Source organism: Salvia hispanica, chromosome 1 (assembly GCF_023119035.1).
Source record: "Salvia hispanica cultivar TCC Black 2014 chromosome 1, UniMelb_Shisp_WGS_1.0, whole genome shotgun sequence".
Taxonomy (NCBI): domain Eukaryota; kingdom Viridiplantae; phylum Streptophyta; class Magnoliopsida; order Lamiales; family Lamiaceae; genus Salvia; species Salvia hispanica.
This window is the reverse complement of record NC_062965.1, coordinates 46,002,220-46,018,714: the sequence shown is the minus strand read 5'-3', so window position 1 is coordinate 46,018,714 and position 16,495 is coordinate 46,002,220. Positions and strand designations below refer to the sequence as shown.

General features: G+C 35.2%; 2 protein-coding genes and 1 non-coding gene across 3 annotated transcripts; 1 reads left to right on the top strand and 2 right to left on the bottom strand.

The window, feature by feature from the left end:
• Nucleotides 1-1,786: 1,786 nt before the first annotated feature.
• LOC125202950 lies at nt 1,787-1,885 on the bottom strand. The gene has a single exon (XR_007173275.1). It is a non-coding gene; the product is annotated as a U6 spliceosomal RNA (small nuclear RNA).
• A 1,672-nt stretch (nt 1,886-3,557) lies between these two features.
• On the top strand, nt 3,558-11,864 carry LOC125201093 (NAD(H) kinase 1). The gene is made up of 11 exons (XM_048099011.1): nt 3,558-3,893; nt 4,343-4,490; nt 4,585-4,704; nt 7,024-7,223; nt 7,729-7,842; nt 7,967-8,061; nt 8,650-8,756; nt 9,551-9,624; nt 9,952-10,030; nt 10,161-10,468; nt 11,206-11,864. Exons 1-11 carry the CDS (start codon nt 3,843-3,845, stop codon nt 11,512-11,514), a joined length of 1,605 nt encoding a protein of 534 aa, XP_047954968.1. The 5' UTR covers nt 3,558-3,842; the 3' UTR covers nt 11,515-11,864.
• Nucleotides 11,865-12,155: 291 nt separating this feature from the next.
• On the bottom strand, nt 12,156-16,115 carry LOC125201091 (stromal 70 kDa heat shock-related protein, chloroplastic-like). The gene is made up of 8 exons (XM_048099010.1): nt 15,432-16,115; nt 14,647-14,899; nt 14,249-14,328; nt 13,913-14,055; nt 13,734-13,832; nt 13,449-13,638; nt 12,969-13,367; nt 12,156-12,842 (listed from the first exon to the last, which is right to left on the bottom strand). The coding sequence occupies exons 1-8, from the start codon at nt 15,975-15,977 to the stop codon at nt 12,441-12,443; spliced, it is 2,112 nt and encodes a 703-aa protein (XP_047954967.1). The 5' UTR covers nt 15,978-16,115; the 3' UTR covers nt 12,156-12,440.
• Nucleotides 16,116-16,495: the final 380 nt, after the last annotated feature.

Here is a 16,495-nt window from a genome sequence, read left to right as displayed (position 1 = left end):
TCTTAAAGTACTTATAAAGCAAATCTCGCCATATTTGACTTTTACATAGATTATATAGATAGTAATATTTTAACTAAAACAAAAACTATGAGCATTTTTTAAAGAAGAAAAATATAGTGTTCATTTGGATAAAAATAGTACTACTAACAAAGATAATTATTCCCTTCGTCCCAGTTAAAATGACCCATTTCATTTTTCACACGTATTTTAAAAAAATCATAATAAATACATAAGTGAAGGGAAAATAAATTAAGAGAGAGAATAATACAAAAGAGACTCTCTTCTACACTATTCTTTCTCTTACTTTACTTTTCCTTCACTTTAACTATTTATTATGATTTTTCTAAAACAAGTGTGAAAAACGAAAAGGGTCACCTTTAATGGGACAGAGGGAATACCATTTATATAATGTGGAATTTTGAATATTGATATCTATTTCTAAAATGAAATCAAACACCTTATTTTTTCCCATAATAATGATAGGTACTCCCTCCGTTTCTTCATAGTTGAGGCGGAACTTTTCGGCACGGAGTTTTAGAAATGAATGTTGAGTGTGTTAAATAAATAGATAAAAAAGTAAGAGAGAGGAAAAGGTGGAGAGAATAAAATTTAAAATGAATAAAGTAGAGAGAATAAAATAAGAGAGAGTAAAGTAAGAAAGAGAAAAAAGTTATCATATATAGAAATAACTCAATTATGAAGAAACTTTTCGAAATGAAAAAATGACTCAACTATGAATAAACTGAGGGAGTATCTACATCTCCTAAAAGTTAAATCTCTTAAACATCCCATAATTTCGTCCATAGTTTCATCTCGATGTAGGTAGTTGTTTAATACCATAAATTTCTCGTTCTTTCAATAATATCGTGATCAACAATAGTAACGCATATTTTCAGATTATGAATCATATATTGATGGACGTAATATTTCAGATTTTTTGAGTAAATTGATTTCCATCTTTGTTCGTCGATTACTATTTATATTGATATTAAATGTGAATCACGTAAGAATGTAAGATTAAAATTACATAAAAATCATGCTACCCCCCACACACCATAATAACTAACTCTTGTTAAATTATGGCAGATGATTTTATTATCTCTTTATTGACATTTTATATATAATATTGACGTACAGAAACTTTAATCTTGTTTGCCCATTTTAAAATCTAAGGTCATTGTTTGTTATGCACTAGAGGGTGGTTACATGCTACCCCCCACACACCATAATAACTAACTCTTGTTAAATTATGGCAGATGATTTTATTATCTCTTTATTGACATTTTATATATAATATTGACGTACAGAAACTTTAATCTTGTTTGCCCATTTTAAAATCTAAGGTCATTGTTTGTTATGCACTAGAGTGGTGGTTACATGCTATTAAGAATAAAGTAAGTATTTAATAAGAGAATAAAGTAGAAGAGATAGAACTATATTAGAATTTGTTAAAATATTTATTCAGTTTAATACTAATGAAAGAAAGGGTATTTACAACTAATCAAAATTCAATTCAATCAATATTAGTACTAATATTAAAGGTGGTACAACTTCAAAACTAGGTATTTGAAACAGACATTACACTAATATTAATATGTGTGGTGTTTAGAGTTGTTAACTGGGCCAGGCCAGCTCGGCCAGGCCCACCAGTGAAATGAAGCGGGTTTGGGCTGGGCTCATTAGTTGAGATAGGCTCCAATAGGGCCATTTTGTAAACCTAGACTCAGGACCATCTATAGCTCAGTCCAGGTGATCGGCCCAAGCCTGAGCCAGGTGATTAATCACTAATAATATTATATTTCTTCATTTATGTATGTCATCTTGTGCAAGAGACATGTTAATTTTGTCTACATCATTCCAATTTTTTGGATGTCTCCGAATGGACTCAAACAGTAACGGTTTAAATACTAACATAAGTTTCCGACCAAGTCATAAATGCAACATTCAATCTTGACTACATGTTTTTTTTTACCTTATATCTTTTATCCAATATGTAAAAAAGATGAAAATGAAGATTAACTTTAAGAATATTACGTATTAATCAAATCTTAATATTTTATCAATAATTAGAGAATTCTTTAAATTTGTTAGTTAGTTCAAATACTTATAATTTTTAAAATACAACATCAACTCATATGCCATCATCTACTAAATAGAATAAACTTAAACACATTATTTTTATTTAGATTTAGTTAATGAGATATAAATACAAGTTATATGTTTTATTTTTGCATATAATATATTTAGCATATCTTTAAAACACAAGATGTGATCAAATACTAATCATCTTAATGTGTTACTTGCTCACTAAATCAACACATTATATTTAAATTGTTAAAACAGTGACATGAATATGTCAACACAAATTTGTGTTGACATTTTGTAAATGGCAAGATAAATTTGTGTTGATATACTCATGTTATTATCTTGACATTTTTAATATAATGTGTTGATTAGTGAACTAGTAGAACATTAAGCAAAATGTCAAGATAAAATTGTGTTGACATACTCATGTTACCACTCTATTGATATTTTTAATGTAATGTATTGATTAGTTAGGAGATAGCACATTAAGATAGTTAGCACACTGACACAACCCTAGAAATACATAAACAAAAATTTAAACAAAGCCCAGCCCGTGCCCACATGGCAAGTGGGCCTAGGCCGAGCTGGGCCTTGCAAAATTAGAAAAAGTTCAGCCCAGCCCACCTCAGACATGGGCCTGGGCCAGGCTTGGCCTCAAGGCCGGTCCACTTGACAACTCGAGTGGTGTTTCCTAAAATGGGATTAGCGTATCATTTTTTATCAGAGAAATCGTCATTTAAACATAACTTTTAGTTGACTTTTGTTTCATCTCATAACTTATAAATTTAGCTAATTAAATCACAATTCATGCAATTTTTCATTTGTTCCATACAAATAAAATTTTGATAAAATTTGTTGTGATTTTTGCACTTTTCATCGTTACATCTTCACCAATTAGATAATAATTATCTAAAGTCGACCATTTTAATATGAATAATACTAAATTTATCTAAAACTTAACCAATAATTATGATTAAATCATAATTTTAAATTATGATTTAATTAGCTAATTTTATAAGTTATGAGATGAACCAGAAGTCAACCAAAATTTATGATTTAAACGACCATTTTTCTTTTTTTATAAAGTGCATAAAAAATATAAATATGTAAGTTTTATCAATTTTGGGTAGTTGCATATAGTTTTCAATAATTAAATGACAAATAAGTTTAAAAATTTTAATGATCCAATGATAATTTTTGTAGTGAATCAATATTAGTGAATTTCGGTAATGCCAATAAATATTGACGTAAATTATATTAATATAATGGCGTGAATAATTAAGTGATAACGAGTCTACGTATCTAAAACGTAAAAATAAAATAAAGCAAATTTGGTACATAAAACGAGTAAGGATTTACAAAAATTTTGACTTATCATTAATAAAAGGGGTGGAATAAACAAAATTTAATCAAATTTCTAATTTATAGGCAATTAAACTAAACTCAAAAATCAAAAAATGAAACCAAACCAGAAATATGATTATGAAGAACAATTTGGTAGATAGCTGCTTACCAATCAGGCTTCCATGGAATCCCAAGCCACGCGTCTCGTATTTGGATCCCACCATCTCACCCAAGATTCTCCCTCCCAACTAAGGCACCCTACCTCCGTCTTCCTCTGCATACATTCATCAATTTACCCTTTTTTTGGGTTTTCTTCAGTATAAATATCGCATCGCATTTTTCTCCTCTCTACTAGTCTTCGTTCTTCACCAGTTTCCAGCTCTCTCTTTCTTTCTCTACACACATATATATATATGCATAATAATAATAATATACACAGCGAAATGTCTCCAAGCAACTCCCGTGTACGTGAGTTATTGATTGTTAAGCGCGATTTTGGAGTGCTCTGTTTTGATTGACTAGATTTCTGCTGAATTTCGCTATTATTGCTTGCGAATTTGAATGATTGTTTTTTGACTTTTGATACTTGTATGGTAGTTTAAAAGGTTGATTTCTCTGGAATTTATCCCATTGCTTTTAGGTGGTTGTTAGATATTTAATTAAGCTGCTGATTAGGGGTTGCTGTGAAATGACTAAATTTTTTCCATCAACAGTGCTGACAAACATGATGAGATAATCAAATTGACAGATCACGAGTTGAAAAGACATGTGATTGCCATGGGAATATGTGGATCGAGCTATTTTGTTTTTATGCACTTTTAGTCAGATCAATTTCTGCATTTGGTATTGTATTTATTTGTTTCAAGTGATCAAAAGCAATAACTTTTTAATCAATAAATGGCTTCTCTAACAGGGCAATGGAATCGTGTCACCAGCAGAGAATGGCTGTCTTGATTCTACCTCAGTGTTGAGCTCGGAAAAATCTGTAGAGGAACTTATTCAGCAACCTCCTCTCCAAGGAATTGAAGATAATCTTGTTGAGTTTTCTGAGGCTTTGAGAAGTGAGTCTTCAGAATTTTCATTTATGGGAATATATGTACGTATGCTACTATTGGAGCAATATGTTATTAATAATTTGATTAAATGTGGTTTTAGCTGTTGCGAAGGCACTGCGAAGGGTGACAGAAGGCAAGGCTTCTGCTCAAGCCGAAGCTGCTGAATGGAAACGTAAATTCGAACTGGCGACAGCACATAATCTGCAGTTGGAGAAGAAAGGTTATTTCAGCGCTGCTCACTCTAGTATTTTTTGTTTGATCTCTAATTGTTGGTCTTATATAATATGGAGTTCTTCTCCTGATACGAATGCTGTCACTCTGTTTGTTTTTCTCTCTGTGATGGAAGCCGGAATGCTATAGTAACCAAAATTTGCATTATTCCAACATTGGTCGAAGATTTTTCCTGAGTTGTCGGTTGTCCTTATTTGCCAAAAATTCAAATTGAGAGACCAATGTAGTGAATGAATAGGAAGTTTTGAGGATCGGATCCTTTGCTTTCTAAGAAGATATCTCCATTCGCTCCAGCTTTCCAACATTTATGACATCGATTATTTGTGTACCATCCTTTTCTATTTGAGTCTCGTTATATTTGGGAATATGGCATTTGGATAGTCTTAGTTGTGAGATGACTTTTGGTGAGACTCTTTACGCAGGACATTGGGTTGGATGAATTTAGATGAAAAGATGTAGCTTGTAAGCTTCTCCATTTAATAAATTATCTAATTCATTTGGAAATTTATTTAGTTTTTAGATCTATACTCAGCATATAAGAACATATTTTTGTTTTTGTCTAACTTTCCTTTGCTAATTGGTTGATCTGCTAATATGAAAATCGAGTGCTGTGTAAGCCAACGTTTGATAGTCACCTTGATTTGTTAAAGCTCGAATCGCTGTTTTTATAAGGCTTATGTTGCAATAGTTAAAGCTTAATAACTCTATTATGTTGCAATGATCTCCACAAGAGAGCTTTTGCATTGAGGAAAGTGGGAAGATTTTCTTTCATGCTACTATAGGATCCTCATCATATGGTTTTTCATTACATGAGGATATATGATTTCTTCTCATTCTTTACACCTCCCTCGCAAACTGACTTTAGGTTTGTACCATAGTGATGTACTAGTCTAACCCAATGAAACAATTATCTAATGTTGATTTCATAATGTCCACAACTCACATGTAGTTGATTTTTAGCCTCCGAAAGAGATAAAAATCTTTATCACATAGTGAATCTTCGGACTCAAGGGGAGCCCACTTTTATTCTTTTTACATTATTGTTCAGGCCATCCCAAAGGAAGTCAACTAATTGTGTATTAAGTTGGCCTAATTTCAGAATATATTTGTCTTTTCCCCTTTCCTATACAGTGTTTAACTTTTATCAGCACTATTGATCATGACCTTCTGATATAAGACTTTGCACTTAGAAGTGCTCTGCTACTATTGGAATATTTTGTAGCTCTTTAAAGATTTATAAAGCTATTAAAGAAATAAATGCATTTATACTTCAAATAACATAGCAGGGTCATTAGTTCTCATCTAAATGGAAAGTTTAATTGCGAGCAAAATCACCTCTTTGACCATTGTTGCAATTCAATTATGTCCTTACTTCTTAAAGTTGTAGCAATTTTATTAATTTTATTTAATTGTTTTGAAATTTGATACACAACACTAATTTTTGGCAATATTTGGATGACATGGTAGCTAGATTTAAGATTGGGTTACTTAACCTTGTCCCATATTAAGAATGGGTTACTTAACCTCCATGTAATGCCTCTGCATTTCTTCTATAAGAGTTTTCAAAAGTTGCGTGGAGTGTCGGATGCGGAGTTACTGCCTTTTTGGGAAGTTTGTTTCCATCTTTGTCTTCCAAAGTATGAACTAGAATTTCATTAGTTGCATATTGATTTTTACAGTTTAAACTTTAAACTGTAAATATGAGATTAGCTTTTTAAATTTATGTTAGGTCTCTTAACAGCTGATTCTTCTCAAGCATCATCATGACACTGGCTGGAAAACACATCATAATTCCTGCTTTCATGTAGATAAAAATACTCAGTAAAAGCAAATAATTAAATAGCAAATTCACCATAAGATGCGATTTTTATTTTGTAATTAATCCCAAAGCAAACTAAACTGGTCTTTGGCATGGTTTAGAGGTCAAACAAATTACGCAGCAATTGAGGGAAACAGCAAATTTTGTGGTATCATCAAGTATATATACATAAACTAAATAAAATTATGTTTGGATATTTTCCTTATTATCCTGAAACATGAAATTGCAGTTGAATGTCCGAATAATATCTGATCAATTAGTGACTGAAAATATCTCCTTAGATTTGTCAAATATATGTGCCATTCACAACATATTTCATGTGCAACCAACAATCCAAATATTCTCATGAGCTCATCAGTTTCCTGTTTTGAGTTTCTCGAAGTGATTTGTAAGATGTATTTTAAGAGATTTTAGATGCCAATATCTAGTGATGTTTTTTCTTTACCTAAATAATTCTATTAATAAAAATTCTAAAGTGCTGCTTGGCAGTACTGTCATTGGGAGGCCAATCCAGTGAGTCAAATGTTGAGAGAACCAGAAACTTGGATGATCATGTTGCAACCTCAAACCAAAATAATGATCAGTGTGAGTTATGCAGCGGGAAAAATGATATTTGTGCTCATGAGGTTCTTCGAGATGGTGAATCTGGTTCCGGCTGCACTCCTGCTTCACATAAGATGATGAGAAAGGTGAGTCGCTACTACCTGAGTTTTGTGAGAAGTTAGATTCCTATTCGCCAATATATTTTTGAAAAATTAGTGCTTTAATTGCTTTATGAAAGACATAGATTCAGAATATCTACCAAACCACTATTGCACAGAAATTCATCATAAAAAAGAAAGAGAGAAAGTAACGTTAAGTAAATAACAGATAGAAAAAAAAAAAAAAAAAAAAAGTAAATAACAGATAGTCAGAAATCAAAGTGTAGGAAGCACACCTGATATTTATGCATCTGTCCTCTCTAGAGTTATTGCAAGCCATTTCTCATGAGGTGAAAGTACATAAACAGGTATATATTAAAAATTTCCTTTATTTTGTTATGGCTTCTCGGCTCTAGACATCATGGTTCTTTTTGCTGAAGTACTCAAAGTCAGCTTTGTGTAAATTTATGCAGACTCGTTTTCTTTGTTAGTCATGTCTCACTTTTCAAAATGTAATTGCAATTTAACTTGATGTTTTGGCTTGTGGTGACAGGCATCGTTTAAGCTATCATGGTACTGCAAGGGTGAAAAATCTGATCGCCACAAACATGATGTTGTGTCTTTTGAGAAGGGTAATATAACAACTGCAGAGCGCAGCAGTAAACAGGTATAGCTGGTGTCATGCAACTTTATTTGCGATTCCACAAACTTTCCTCTTTAGAATGTAATTTTGTGCTTGGGTATCAATTTTAAGTATAATAAGACCACAATTTTCATTTTTTTCATTTCAGATTTCCTTGAAGTGGGAATCACCTCCACAGACTGTGCTTATGTTAACAAAACCAAATTCTACATCTGTCAAAATCCTATGTTCTGAAATTGTCAGGTAGGATTCCTTAAATATGTCTTTGTTTTCATACTTGTTTCACTCCTTCATATTCAATCACATGGTGCATCTGTTCATATGATTCTGTCTGGGATTGGGCCCATCTGATGTACATAAGTTCCCGTGCTTAAAATTTATGTTGGCTAGAACCATTTTCTTCAGATAAATATCAAACTCATCCGAGCTTCATCAGTAATAAATCTAGGAGTTCATTTGCAAAATCATTCCCACAGTACCCATTCCCCATAATATTAAACTGTGAATTCTCCTGTCTGGTTGTTTTTCTTTGGTTTAGTCTCCTAATCATCATGAATGGATGTTTTTGCCAAGATTTGTGGATCATTTCTATATCTGACTTAATTTTGGGTTGGATAGTTTTCTCTAACATTTAGATGCCACCCTCCTCCCTCCTTTTCTTCTTTTACTTCTTTGTAATTGTCTATAACATGCATCTCTATATTGTCGAATGGCTGTTTCAGTACTAGTTAAAGCAATGGAATGTGATACTTTCTTGAACATTTACTATGCTATTTCTTAATAAGTGATGAATATTTTAAAAATTGGAGAATCCTTTGCCTCTGTTTGCAGATGGTTGAAAGAGCAGAAAAATTTGACAATATTTGTGGAACCACGAGTGAAGTCCGAGCTTCTGACAGAATCGCCATACTACAGCTTTGTACAAACCTGGTTAGATGGTAAGCTAATTTCCCTTTTATTGTAGGAACCAGATATATTTTGATTTCCTTTATAACAATAACTCCATTGGTTCTCTGTCTACATTCTAACAGAATTCTTACTCAGCTACTGTCATGTAAAATGCTTAACTTCCTCAGTTGATATTATAACTTCTCCTCCTCATCCAGCACATGCTGTTTTTTTGTCCACTGTGAAGTACGGAGTACATTTAAAACAGTCAATCCTGTATTTATAATATTAAAACTAATTTTAATTGGCATTAGGATCCAAGGTTTGTCTGTGTAGCTAAACTAGAAAGGATGAGGTGGTCTTTATTAGTGAATACAGAAGTAGTTTTTGTCCCCTTCTAGGTGTATATAACTTCAAATTCCAACTTTGTTCCTTTTTTAGTTAGTTAATGATCTATAGTAATTATGGGAAGTTATATATTTCTGCGCACATATGATAAATTGTGCAATACATTCTTTTGCAATTTGTTGGCGAACTGTTATCAACAAGTTGTCCAGTTGGTGACCCTTCAGCTTCGTTCATGATCCAAAAACTGGACCAATCCTGGCATTGTCTAACTGCAATCCCTTGTTCTGACATAATAATTTTATAGTTTTTGTTGTTTTCCAGAAAAGTTTGATATATATCTGAGGTTACTGTTCCTTTGCTTTCATTTTTCCGGGGGGTAATGCATGAGATCAATTTCTGCGTGCAAGCTGTGTTCCGTCCCTAGTACTTCAAACATGATAAATGGTGGCAATATCTGTTCTCTCTTAATTATGTTCTAAATGATCTGCTTCCACAGATAAAGATGTTCAGACACTGCATACAAAAATTGATCTCATTGTAACGCTTGGTGGAGATGGAACCGTCCTATGGGTATGTATCTTCTTATTCTCCAACGATCATAATTGATTTGTATAAATACAGTAGCCAGCCCCCTAAAAAGAAATGTTATTTGGCCAATTATCAGTAAAGAAGAAAAGCAGGCACAGATTGATAACTCAATTTCAGTTTGCCAGTTGTTAATGCATTGAGATCTCGTATTCCTTTTTAGGAGTTAGCTGAAAAATATTGGCTTCATTCTCCACTCTTTCATTGCATGATCCATTACTCGTCGCCTTTTTAGTATAGTTTTGAGGATTTTATTATGATACTCGTTGCCGCTTTAGTAATCATGATGAAGAAATTCTCTCATTTATGCAGGCTGCTTCTATGTTTAAAGGTCCCGTTCCTCCCATTGTGCCATTTTCTTTAGGCTCTCTGGGTTTCATGACCCCTTTCCGTATCCTTTAGTTTCCTTGAAGGATTCCTTATTTCAATTTATTAGCTTTGTTCACTTGCAAGGTAACAAATTAGTATCTTACGGAAAAGCTTTGGCATATCTATCAGTTTATCCATAACAAAATAATCAGATAGTGAACATTATCGCGAATATCTTTCCTCAATCATTCGCGGTCCTTTTAGTATCACATTAAGGCATCGATTGCAGTGTCATATCATCAGAGATGAGGCCAAAAGTGATGACGAGAATGAAGGGCCTATGCTAGTCCTGAATGAAGTAACAATTGATCGTGGAATTTCTTCATTCCTGACAAATTTAGAATGTTACTGTGACAACTCTTTTGTGACCTGTGTACAAGGAGATGGTCTGATTTTGTCCACGACATCTGGGAGTACAGCATATTCCCTTGCTGCCGGAGGATCCATGGTCCATCCACAGGTATGCTTCACTTGATTTGTATTTCAATCCATAATTGTATATCAAAAGAAAAATTACCTGAAAAATGTTGGTTAACATTAAGCACAGATAACAGAAGATTGAAATTACTTATGTTCGTAGTTAATATTTATTTAGCTTAATAATTAGTTTTTCCCCTTCAGTTCACATTGGTAACCTCTTGATCTGCAGTCAAATGCTCTATTACTGAGCTATGGACCCACTGACTGATAAATTTGGTCATAGAACCATAATATTAACTTAAACAGAACTTAAGTTTAACTGATGAAATAGGCTAATATTGAGAATATAGGTGAAGACTTTGATTAAATCATTGGTTCCCAACCAATGATATGTTGATTGCTAGGATAACAATCCAAAATCACAAGTTTTAAACTGTCTATATTCTTTTCTTTTTACTTGTCCATAATTGTGTAGAATGAGACTCATAGACAAGTAATTCACTCTTGATGACGCATAATATAGTCGGAAACCCTACTTTCCTTGAGTTTTGCGCTGTCTCAAAACACTATATGGTTTCGATAGCATGAGATTGGCTTAAATTCATGTTTAGTATGAAAACATTTATCATTTTCAACATGTCTCAATCGTTATCTTATTTGTGTATCATTATAATCTCTGTTTGGAATTATCATACATGATCCCTCTTAAGCTCCCTCAACTTTGTATCTGAAACCAACATAATTTCATACCAGTAAATGATTTGCCAATATTTACAGGTTCCTGGAATATTGTTTACACCTATCTGCCCTCATTCTCTCTCATTTCGGCCTCTGATATTGCCTGAATACGTAATGCTGAGAGTGGTGGTGCCCTTCAACAGCAGAAGCCAAGCATGGGTGTCATTTGATGGCAAGGACAGGAAACAATTAGCCCCCGGAGACGCACTCGTGTGCAGCATGGCCCCTTGGCCTGTTCCCACTGCGTGTCAAGTTGATTCAACCAGTGATTTTTTGCGCAGCATCCACGACGGTCTTCATTGGAATTTGAGGAAGACTCAGGCCTTTGATGGCCCTCGGGATCCTTAACTGTGCGGTATTGAGGAAGAGATATCCACACTCTTATTTACTAGTTACTACATTTGTAAAATTGAAATGCACCTATTTTTATTACCTACATCCCGTGACAATAAGGAAGAATTGGCTGAGTGAATCGACAACACTATTTCATACTCAGCCTAGATTATGTAGTCCATTTCAGCAATATCGGTTCCCGCATAGCGAGGGCAAGAATTCTCAACCACTCTCAGTCCCTATCTTTCTCCGGTTTTTTTCTTCTTTTCGCAGAATATAGGATTTAGGTTCCTGTTTTGGTAAAAACTTCGTAGGTGAAAACGGGTTTTAAAGCTGAGTTTACATATAGCAGCTTTAGTTTCGCATACGAGAAGTGTGGCTTTAAATTCAAGTTGGGTTGTATTCAATGAGTATTAATATCTTTTTATATATTTAGAAACAATTGTTGAAAAATTAATTGATAAAATTGATGCTACATATGAAAAGATAAAAATACAATTGTCTGTAATATATTTGTACATGCAGTACTTAAAAGGCTGATCTGCTTAAACTTTTTGCACCATACGCATACACACAGCATATGGAAAGGCTATAAATACAGCAAAGGAAGGAGTATATAAATGTAAAGCGAACCAAAACAGACTTTCACCAACGAATTTAGGCAAAAATAAATAGCATACTGCTTTATTCAAAACAAAATTCATCTTTAAAAATTTAGGCACATCATGAGAAAGCAGCAGAAATTTTAAACAAAAATGTCTCATGCGCTGCTGCCTCAGCTATAACCTAATCGTCTTACAACACATCCCTACAATTTCTGCAATTGCACTTTTCCACGTTAACTTACTTCGACAACAATTTTTTCTATCATTTTCCAACTAATATATCCCTTTTCAAACAGGGAAAGAAGACAGGGATGTAGAAAACGTCACAAAAAATGCTCATTTGCTGTCTGTGAAATCAGCATCGATAACATCGCCATCAGGTCCCTTGTCTGAAGATTCTGAGGGGTTAGCTCCGGCACCAGGCGTTGGGCCAGCACCGGGTGCTGCTGCACCAGGTTGATTATATAGTGACTGGCCAATCTGCATGACTTCCTGATTTAGTGCAGTCATGGCATCCTTCATTGTTTGGGTCGAACCTCCTGAGATTGCATCCTTGAGCTCTCCCAGTTTCGCCTCGACCTTTTCTTTTACAGGGGCAGGAATTTTGTCACCAAGTTCCTTCAACTGCTTCTCCGTTTGGTAAACCACCGAATCAGCCTGGTTCTTAGTATCTATGGCGTCTCTCTTCTCCTTGTCTTCCTTGGCAAATTTTTCGGCTTCACTGACCATTCTCTCCACCTGTGGATGTATACAAAAGAATGTTAAGTTCAGTAAATACGGGATAAAAATAACATAGACAAGTAGGCATGCAGGCAGTTTTTCTTAAGAACTCAATTTTGTTAAGAAATCAATACGAAAACTCACCTCATCACCAGGCAATGTACTAGCACCAGTAATAGTGATATCTTGCTTCTTCCCGGTTCCCTTATCAATGGCGGTAACTGAGAGGATTCCATTAGCATCAATATCAAACTTAACCTCAATTTGGGGAACACCACGGGGAGCAGGTGGGATTCCATCAAGGCGGAAGCTGCCTACAGATTTGTTGTCCCTGACAAACTCCCTTTCACCTTGAAGGACATTGATTTCAACACTGGTCTGACCATCAGCAGCTGTTGAGAAAACTTCTGATTTTGATGTGGGCAATGTTGTATTTCGCGGAATAATCTTTGTCATCACTCCACCAAGTGTTTCCAGCCCCAGAGATAGAGGCGTTACATCCAAAAGGACAATGTCGCTCACATCTCCCGCCAATACACCAGCCTAAGCAGATAGAGTTAGCTAAAAAAGAGGGCAGATGACATAAATTGATCACATGTCACAAAGAAAATAGAATATAGCTACCTGAACGGCAGCTCCAAGGGCAACAACTTCATCAGGATTGACAGTCACATTTGGGTCTTTTGAAGTCAATTTCTTAACAAGCTCCTGAACAGCAGGAATACGTGTGGAACCACCGACCAGGATAACCTCATCCAGATCACTGAAGGAAAGCTTTGCATCCCTCAGGGAATTCTGAACAGGGGTTTTTAGTCTGAAAAAGGACAACATTACTCCACAACTATGCTAGTAGAAGTATATAATAGATCATTGCAATTGTGTTCTGATTGACTTATACACCAAGCTCACCTGTCAAGCAAATCTGAGCATAATTCCTCAAACTTAGCTCGTGTAAGGGTGGTCTCAATATGTTTTGGGCCATCTGCAGTGGCAGTAATGAAAGGCAAACTGGAAAAAAACAGTGAAAAAAGATGAGCATGTACATGTTCCAAAAGTAGCAAAAATAATTGGAAAAGATATGAACATGCCTAATGTTAGTTTGAGTCAAAGATGAGAGTTCCATTTTGGCTTTCTCTGCGGTCTCAGTCAAACGTTGAAGGGCTTGTTTGTCCTTCAATAGATCTATCCCTTCATCATTCTTGAAACTTGTAGCAAGCCAATCAACAATTCTCTGGATAAATAAGGCCAGAAAAAGAAATGTGTGTAAATGATCAAAGAATGTTAACTTTCACATAAAGAGTCGAGAAACACCATGTCAAATAACATGGATTAACCGGCATTTGTTCACTGTGTGTGTGTTGTGGGTGTGTGTGTGAGTGAGAGGGAGAGAGAGAGATTCAATGAATCAGTGTAGGCATATGAACCTTATCAAAGTCATCACCACCAAGATGAGTGTCCCCGGAAGTAGAAAGCACCTCAAACACACCATCACCAACCTCAAGGACTAAATCAGTGCAAGCAGAAAACACTTATTAGGTGCTTCAACACTCAAGACAGCACAGCTTAAAAATAGAGTTTCCTTATATCTGCCAAAGAAATAATCTCAAACATGTACTATGTACATTTAACAGCAGAATATGAGACCAAGAATTGACGCAATGAGATTGAGAAACACCAAAAAAAAACAGGATCCAGGAGAAAAGAAAGGATAAGGGTTTAAGAACAAGATAATTGTAACTGAAACATCAAGAGGGTTACTTTCACAGCAAGATCAGGAACTAAGATGGCCGTAATGAGTTCAAGAAAGAAAAGCACTTAGTACCTGAAACATCAAAAGTGCCACCTCCGAGGTCAAAAACCAGAATAGTTTCGTTGCTTTTCTTTTCAAATCCATAGGCCAATGACGCAGCAGTGGGTTCATTTATAATGCGGAGAACCTCTAATCCAGCAATACGACCAGCATCTTTTGTGGCAGTCCTTTGAGAATCATTAAAGTATGCAGGAACTGTAACTACTGCTTTGGTAACCTTGTCATTCAAAAACTTCGATGCATCATCCACAAGCTTCCTCAAGACCTGCCAGAAACAAGAAAATGTTACAGGAGATGAAATGTAAAAAGTGTCATCTTTGCAACAGTCAGGTACTCAGACATACTTATCCTAGAATAAGTATCTTCTATGAACCAAAAAACTAAATAGAAAAGCAATTACGGTAGTCGGTAGATAGCATGATCAAACTTAATGTATGCCAGGTATACCGTATCTTATGTAAGCACTAATATATGCTAACTGCTTAGGACCAATAGCAGCAAGCTTGGAAAGTGCTTTACAATAAATTACTCAAAGAAGAAACTGTTCAGAAGGCTATATACACCTTAACTTCCTTCTCAATGGTGCATTAAATAACTAGCATAAAAATTGAATTAGGGCAATTAAACGGCAAATTCATTTACCGAATCTAAGAGAATCCATAAGCTAACATTATTTTCTAATATGATATGTCTGGTCGCAATAGAACAATATACATGGCAATGCAGTGCATCAAACAATATCAAAGCAAATTAGAAACAAATTCAAAAAAATTGGAAACAAATTGTAGAATATAGACCTGAGCGGAAATCTCCTCAGCTGCAAACTGTTTGCCAATTGCGGGGCAGTCCAGCTTGACATTCCCATTCTCATCCCTCACAACATTATATGAAACCTGCTTCGACTCGTCATCAACCTCAGACATCTTCCTCCCAATAAATCTCTTCACGGAGAAGAATGTATTCTCCGGATTAACCACGGCCTGCCTCTTGGCAATCTGTCCAACCAGCCTATCGGAATTCTTAGTGTAAGCAACCACAGAAGGAGTAGTGCGCTGGCCCTCGGCGTTGGTGACGATGGTAGGCTTCCCTCCCTCCATGGCCGCGACGGCGGAATTGGTGGTTCCCAAATCAATCCCCACGACCTTCTCCGCCACCACGCGGAAAGTAGAGCCTCGGCGGGAGCTTCTCTGCTTACTCTTGAGCTTCAAGCCGGAGGGGATAGAGGTGCCGTTGAGCTTGGCTCCGAGAAATACGGTTCTATTGGGATTGTTTTTGGTTGAATTGGCGGCAGTGAAGTGAGCGGCGGTGCCGAGGGCGTGGATTTGAGCAGCTGAGGAGGCCATTTTTGCGATCTAGGGTTTGTAAAGAATCGAAAATGGGGAGGATGGATTCTTAGAGCAAACCCTAGGCAGAAATGGAATTGGGAGCGATGACCGGTGAGTTTGGTAGAGAAAGATAAGAGAAGAGGGAGGCAGTGGTTGTTGGGAATGGGGTACAAATAAATAGACAAATATATAAATAAATAAACAAAATTAATTTGTAATGAATGAATCACGGCTTAAGAGCATCCGCAATGGGTAATAGGCCAGCCATAGCTAAATTTATTTCCATTCTCTCCCCTGCCACGTCAGCAACACTCAAAAAACCACCGCCACATCAGATTTAGCCACCCATAGGTACCGCAATAAAAATAATTCAAAATATACTACATTTACGGAATTAAAATTACTAAAATACGAAATTAAATTTACGACACATATACGGGAAAAATAATCCATTCCATTAAAAAAAAAAAGTACAAATATTTAAAAAAAAAATACATGATTCTTTTTAAAAAAAGGGCTTCAACACACGGCCCCGC